This window comes from Taeniopygia guttata, chromosome 1A (assembly GCF_048771995.1).
Source record: "Taeniopygia guttata chromosome 1A, bTaeGut7.mat, whole genome shotgun sequence".
Lineage (NCBI taxonomy): Eukaryota > Metazoa > Chordata > Aves > Passeriformes > Estrildidae > Taeniopygia > Taeniopygia guttata.
In genome coordinates, this window is record NC_133025.1 from 46,306,960 (window position 1) to 46,313,827 (window position 6,868).

A 6,868-nucleotide genomic window follows, 5' to 3' on the forward strand; every position below is an offset into this window, starting at 1 on the left:
AAACAAACCATATGAGGCTGGCTGTGAGATTATGTATGGAAATGAAGAATCGGTCACATCAGCATCACCAGCCTCATCCCCACCAAGGCAGGAGAACCAAGAGAAAACAGACCCTCATGTTCCTTGAAACAAATACACTCAACTGCAAAGAGTATCATTGTTAAGCAGGCATTCTTTATTTACGCAAGTCCTCCCAGCCACTGGATGAATTAATGCAACTTATACTTACATGGCTGTTACATATTCATTACACAGAAAAATCAATAACATAAAATGCCTGTTTTGAAAAATTATATGAACCATAGTTAACTATTTCAGTCTTTTCTGCCATCTAATGTCCTTTAGGGGTTATTACTGCCCCCTGTAAGGGTTTTGGTGGTCATTTAATCGTCTTTATCACTTGTCCTTTTATTGCACTTTCTTAGTTGGTGCATGCTCAGTCTGGTATCTTGTTTTCAAACTGTTTTCAAACTGGCTCTTTCTGTGTTATTTCTGTATTGTCCTAAATGGCTTTCTTCACAGCCTTGAAGGTTGGTTGTTGATTGGCTGCTTATATATTTTAAGTGATATAGATCCAGTCTGCTTACAAAGAAATTAACACTTTGGTTACATTTTCCTGAACACTGGTTAGTTCCTAGTTAAACATTATCTACAGATTGTGTTTTTAAACTCCCTTTATCTTTTTTATATGGTAGGGTACAGTATTAAAAGCATTTTGTTAGTTAATTACAGATTTAATCATATACTATGAGATACTAGCAACTTTTTTTACTTATACTATGTGTGAGCAGAGGGCTGTGTCCACTGTATGCTAGTTCTGCTACCTTCACTGCTCTTTGAGGCCACTGCTCTTTGATCTGCGCCCCAAACTGAGGGGTGTTACACCTTGTTGCACCTGGGAAGCTTTTGTGCTGTGGCTGTTGGTGTCTGCTGCCAGCTTGATGCAGGAGTGCTGCACACAGCATTGTGCCAGAGTATGGCTCGACATGAGCCTTTGCACTGGGAATCAGATTTTTGCTAATGAGTAAAGCTCTGTTTGGATTACTATTTTAAATAGCTCTTGCATCTTCTTCACTGTCAAATCTTAGGGCCTCCTCAGTTAAATGGTTTTAACACATATGTGTGTATTTGGCCCAGTTGAGGTACACAGTGGTAGTGAGAGTCTGGAGCAGTAGCAGAGCCTGAGTCCCAAGCAGTGCCAGGAAGCCTCCAGTGAAATCAGAGGGATGAATCCACTGCGAGGTTTGTAAAATAAACATACCCAGGCCTCCAGACAGCATTATCATATTGATGAGGGGTATGGTGCAGATCATCTTCCATTCCTCTCTCTGCTCTGTGCAAGTCACATTTAAAACAAAAGGGAGGTGGAAGAGGATGAAGACCAGGCAGGTATACACACAAACCCTGGCTAGTCCCAGTTGTAGCAGACTGATGCCCATTGCCTGTAGATGCTTGGTGTCCAGGCACTGCAGCTCCCCAGCTGTATTATTCCACAGGCAGAAGTTGTAAAAGCCAATGCATTTGTCAGGGAGGTTCACCAGGTTTCCGGCTTCATACAGCAGTGCGTAGGACATCAAGGCCAAAGTCCCAACAGCCTCCAGTAAAATCAGCACGTGGAGCAGGTTCTTGGTGCGGCTCTGTTGCAGCAGACCCATCCTGGTGCCTGCATGCTTTCTTGGTACCATGGTAAAAGCTGCTGTGGGGATGCCTGTTGCAAAACATGAAGGGGGGGACCTCCTCAGTTGTTGCCTCTTATGGCACCCTTCCCAAGCTGGGCTCTGAGCCTTATGGCTGGGGTTTAGGGACTCCCCTTGCAAATAGAACCGGAGTGTCTCAGTCCTGCCTAGGACCGTGCTGCACATGTGTTACTGGGTTGAGGGGGGTGCATTTGGTGCACTCTGGTCACAGCAAAGGTGGCTTAATGGTGTCCCAGTGGACCAGTACTGGGAGGAGAGTATGACAGCTCCACACATGTCCTTTGCATCATGGTCTCACTGGAAGAGGCATTTGTCAGCAAACTGCAGGGATGGGAGGAGAGAAAAACTGCTGTCTGGTAAGAAGCAGGATAAGAGCTATCTGGGATAATGCCTTTCTTTCAGTTTTTATCAGACAAGGTGATCTTTGGACTACTGAATAAAGTGCAGACATGACAGGATCTGAACTGCAGGGCTCCCCTTGCCTCCCTGTCCTTGTCCTATAGCTCTAGAACACCCAGTGCCATCAATACCACCCATTTCCAGCATCTGAGCTTCACATCCAGGTCCTTGCATGCCTATAGATTTCTGAGCACAGCAGGACTGAATACCTGGAACTCTGCTACCCACTGAGGCTGGTAGACATGGTGCTCCTCTGTCTTGGCTGCCTGGGGACCAGTGCCCTACACAGATAGGCAGGTGCTGGGCTCAGAGAGGCACCCTGGATCCTCGTGCAGCCACTTGCCTTCCTCTAAGGCCCATTGACACGGGTGCTACTGAGACACACCTGTAATTGCCACTCACCTTGCTCCTCTCTCAGACTGGTTGGCAAACCTGACTGCTCCTCTCCCTGGAATGTGTACTGTCCTCTAGTGCTGTCCTGCAGGCTTCTGCTTTACACTGAAAAACAGGGAAGTGTCATCAGGAAAGGCTATCACTGGCTGCAGAGCCACATGGCATTGAAGCACTGTCCACCCAGGTCTGCAGAGAGGCATAAACACAGGACTCAGAGACCTTGGCTTCAAGCCCAGCCTCAGGCTTGAGGCTTTGCAATTAACTCTTCCTCCCTCTGACAAGCTTTATCTGCTGAGAATCATTTACCATTTTCCTTTAAGAAGTTCACCTTGGCCATCCTGTCCCCTTCCACTGCCTATTACCCAGTGATATATAATTTACTTAGGAACTGGACTCTGGGTCCCTTCCAGTTCAGAATAGTCTGTGAATCTGTGATATCCTGGACATCCTTCTAGACCATCACCCAAAGCTGATTGTGAATTTGGTACAGCCTCTGAGTTTTTAGAGTGCCAGGAGAGACTCCATTCAATCTGTACTCAGTGCCTGGTGGTGGTGCTGGTGACTAGAGACCTTTCAGTATTCCCCTCCCACTCCTCATCTCTCCCTGGAAACTTGGACATGAGGCATCCCTGTTTAATAAGCACAAAGATGAAGCTTCTCAGTCCCAAACTTCTTCCAGGAGAAGCACACACACAGCATGAAAGGAGGCCACAGCATCAGACACCAACCTGTCCACTTCCCCATGTCACTTTCCCCTCACTTCTTGTAGCCTCCCCTGGAGGGCTTCTTCTCAAAAGGCTTCTGGAGAGACTGGAAGATCACATGGAGGACACCCATTGTTCTGAATCTGCAACGAAGACTCAAGTAACCAGGAAAATATCTATGCCTGGGCACAGAGTGCTGCAAAATGAAACCTCCGGCAGACGTAATTTCACCATGGTTTGTATTTCCCCTTGTATTGTCCCTTGGTTTGTTTGTCTTACTCATGGTCTCCTGCATCCAGGCATTGCTGCTCTTCCTCTCCCTGTTCATAAGGGCTCACACCACTCATTGTTCTTCCTGCTGTCCTGCTTTACCCTCAGAGGAAGAACAAGCTGCACTTGGAGCTTGGCTGGCTGACCAGGTCTCCAGGGATTTCTGTTAGACCTCAGGGCTGGGACCACTACAGCCCAGCTGACTCTTGGCCCTGACCACCCACCAACCCTTACTGTTGTATTTCTTTAGACCAGTTTCCTAAGGAAGGCAGGCTTGTAGAAACATGGCTTTTTGTTCAGTCATCTCATGCTCACTCCCTCGGCATCCATAAAAAGTAAAAGCTATTAAAAATTGTCCTAGTTGCACATGTTTACTAGAGAGGGGACAGAGAACTAAATCCCTATCAGGTTTATGGTAACATCTGGCAGGGGTGGAGGACAGCCACCCAGAGACCCTGTGCTGCTGTGTGATCTCTGCATGTGTGGAGACCTGGGGAAAGCCCATGGTATCTGTGCTCTCTCCTCTGCTTTGAGGCTCATGCGTAAGGACATATTTTCCCAGTGATGTCCCTCTCTTCATGGTCAAATTACTGGCGTCTTTGTCTCCTGCTGCCTGCCCTGCCCAGCCCAACCCAGTAGGTAAATCCCTGTTCCTATGTGTGACTGATAGGACCAGAAACATGCCTGGGATGGCCCTGTGCCAGCTGGATAGCGAACTGGCCTGGAGGCAGTGAAGGCTGAGACCTGGCACCCTGCCACAGTGCAGCCACAGACGCGACATTTGTGAGCTCTGCAGCTCATCACTGAGGTAGGTTTGGCAGCAGCCTGGCTGAGAAGCAAGGGACAAACAGGAAGGAGCTTTCACCCAGTGTACAGATTGGGTTCTTCCCAGCCAGACAGAGGCAGTCTGGCTACCTCTAAGGAGTGTCTGTGCCTTTGGATTGGAGAGACTGTGGCTCTTCCTCAAAGGTGCAAGAAAGAAGAACCTGATCATGGCACAGTGAGCCCCAGCCTGGAGTCAGCATCCTTGTTCCTGCACTGGCATTGATGGAAACACTGGGTTTCATCACAGGAGAGTCTCAGTCTCCCTGGCAGAGAGAGGCCCCATGTGAATGGCTCAGGAGCTCCCTGAGGTCTTTGTGTGGGAGATAAGGCCCCTAGGCATCTTCTGTGCTTTTGGGACTGCACAGCCCTTTCCTCTGCTGCTCACAGGCAGGTGGGCAACCTTGTCAGGCTGGGGCTGTGCCTTCCTCCAGCAAGCAGCTGGCAAAGCGCCTGGGTAAGGGGACAGGAAGGGACACAGCTGTGGCACAGGATCTGGCCTCTGTGCAGGGACAAGCATCTCAGTGAGCCACTGGATGCCGCTGCAGTTGAGACTGAGTGCAAAAAGCTCTTCCTTTTGCACTGAAGAGCCCCCAGACAATTTGACTTTCTCGCCTCCCCTGTCCCTGGCTGCTGAAGGGAGAAATGCTGTACAAGACTGATGGGAGTGTCAAGCTTTGGACATGACACTTCAAGACATCTGTCCTGTCCCTTCACCAGCTCCCTACCCCGGCTATCCGGATCGTGTTTACCCCTCAGGCAGGATTAGCTGCAGAGAAACCACGAGTGAAGAAAGGCCACTGACAAGCTAAGGATTGCTGGCAAACAGAAACCAACCAGCAGCAAATGGAACAGACTGTGGGGGAAGTGCCCTTAAAGCGTCTTAAAGCAGAGGAAGGACCCTCCAAGACATCTGCACCCTGCAACACCACTTCTCTTGGCAGCTCTCCCCAGTGCCAGTGACATTAAAAAAGTGGAGGATAGTCTCAGTGGCGGATACTTACGGGCTGCCCATTTGGGTGGGTGTGGAGCTGACACACGCTGGAGAGGGGCTGTGGTGCCGTTCTAGGAGCCCAGCGGTTCTGCAGCTGCTGCCGGTCCTGCACTGGCTGGTGTCACAGCGTGCACAGCCTGTTTTGTGGCGTGCAGATAGTTATCTGCTTTCTCTTTCGCTTCTGAGGGCAGTGCTCTTTCCCGATAGCGAGTCAGCTGCGATGGCCAAGAAAACAAGCCCAGCTCCGCAACCTGAGCCAGGGTCAGGCTTGCGTTTCCTTTCCTTCTCCCTGCTGCGCTAACCAGCACGGAAAGCTCGCCGGGCTAAGCTCACCCAGATTGTTGTGCTGTTCGAGTAGCTTGGGTGTCCATGAAAGCTTAGATTAATTTGTTTAGTTTTGTTTGGATACTTCTTTAGAGGTGACTGACCATCCCAGGATGGATCTCAGTACCTCAGCTCTGCCAGAGTTCACTGCCAACACGGCCCTTCGTGCACTCTGGACGCTGATCCCTCCCTCCCTCTGCTTCCCAGCCACAGCGTCGCCCGAGTTCCTCGCCTGCAGCCGCCGTGGTACGCAGGCACAGTGCAAGGTGCCAAGGTGCTGCTGCTACAGGCACCTCGAGTTATGTAAGGGGCAAAATTCTCCTTCCTATAGTCCTCCCGGGCCAATCTGTGACTGTTTGTCCTACTACCAGTCTTTGTGGTGGGGTTAGCCCTTCTCTGTTAGGAGGGCTGTGTGCTGGGGGTTGATGCATGCAGGACATCTAACCGTGAAGCTGTTCACAGATTTTCACCTCGTAATCCCATGCTTAGGCATGGTCTAGAAATGCCCATGTGGTACACATGTTGTGAGCCTGTAATACTGGCACTCACATCCAAGAGCACAAAGTGGAAAGAAATACAGGAGGAAGTCCTAGGAGAAGCTCAGTGGACAGAGGCATGCAAGTGGCGGTGGGGGGGATGCCTTCCTATGTGCCTCTGTGCGTGGAGTAACTTCAGCATGGAGAGGGACAAGGGTCTGGATCAAGGGAGTTCAGATTATGGGTGGCTTAGGCAGGGGTTCTGGTGGGTGGGGATAGAAATCTTGCAGCAGATGAAATTCAGCAGTCCAGAGCTGCTGAGCTGAAAGTGGAGAAGGAAGCCTTGGGGCTGAACATGGCCATCTTCTAGCACTGGGGCTGATGGCTAGGAAACTGAGGAATAAGAGACTTCTGAGGCAAGACCTCTGTTGCAGTGCAGTAACATGCTTTGGCAGGAGGCATGTTTCTGCTCCCAGGAAGGGGGGGTCTTGCAGTTTGGCAACATTATGTTAATTTTTCTGTCATTCAGGGACAAAAAGGGTATATAATTTTGATCTGGTGGTCAATCAGCTCCTTAGCTGATCTCAGCACCACAAGCGAAGCTGCTGTATCACTGCCATGGGCAGAAGGCACAAGCAGCTCCTTCAAAAATATCCTTGCTTTCACACTGGGGTCCTGTTTGATGGTGTAATCAGGATGACTGCCACACTGGGTCTGCTCTGCCATGCCAGAGCACTTCTCCCTGGAGCCACTGTCCCCCTAGAGGGGCGGCTGTTCCAACACCAGCAC

General features: G+C 50.0%; 1 protein-coding gene across 5 annotated transcripts; it reads right to left on the reverse strand.

Moving 5' to 3' along the window:
- Positions 1-154: 154 nt before the first annotated feature.
- Positions 155-5,788, reverse strand: TMEM140 (transmembrane protein 140). Of its 5 annotated transcripts, none has more exons than XM_030262670.4 (4): positions 5,290-5,788; positions 3,218-3,299; positions 2,499-2,594; positions 155-1,708 (listed from the first exon to the last, which is right to left on the reverse strand). In XM_030262670.4, exon 4 carries the CDS (start codon positions 1,683-1,685, stop codon positions 1,110-1,112), a length of 576 nt encoding a protein of 191 aa, XP_030118530.3. In that variant the 5' UTR covers positions 1,686-1,708; positions 2,499-2,594; positions 3,218-3,299; positions 5,290-5,788; the 3' UTR covers positions 155-1,109. The 5 variants fall into 5 exon arrangements, with proteins under 5 accessions (XP_030118530.3, XP_030118517.3, XP_072779395.1 ...); XM_030262657.4 differs by having other exon boundaries at positions 3,218-3,336; XM_072923294.1 differs by having other exon boundaries at positions 3,218-3,348.
- Positions 5,789-6,868: the final 1,080 nt, after the last annotated feature.

Excerpts from the sequence above, each read along its gene's own strand:
- TMEM140 (XM_030262677.4), bottom strand. The coding sequence starts at position 1,685 with ATGGTACCAAGAAAGCATGCAGGCACCAGGATGGGTCTGCTGCAACAG.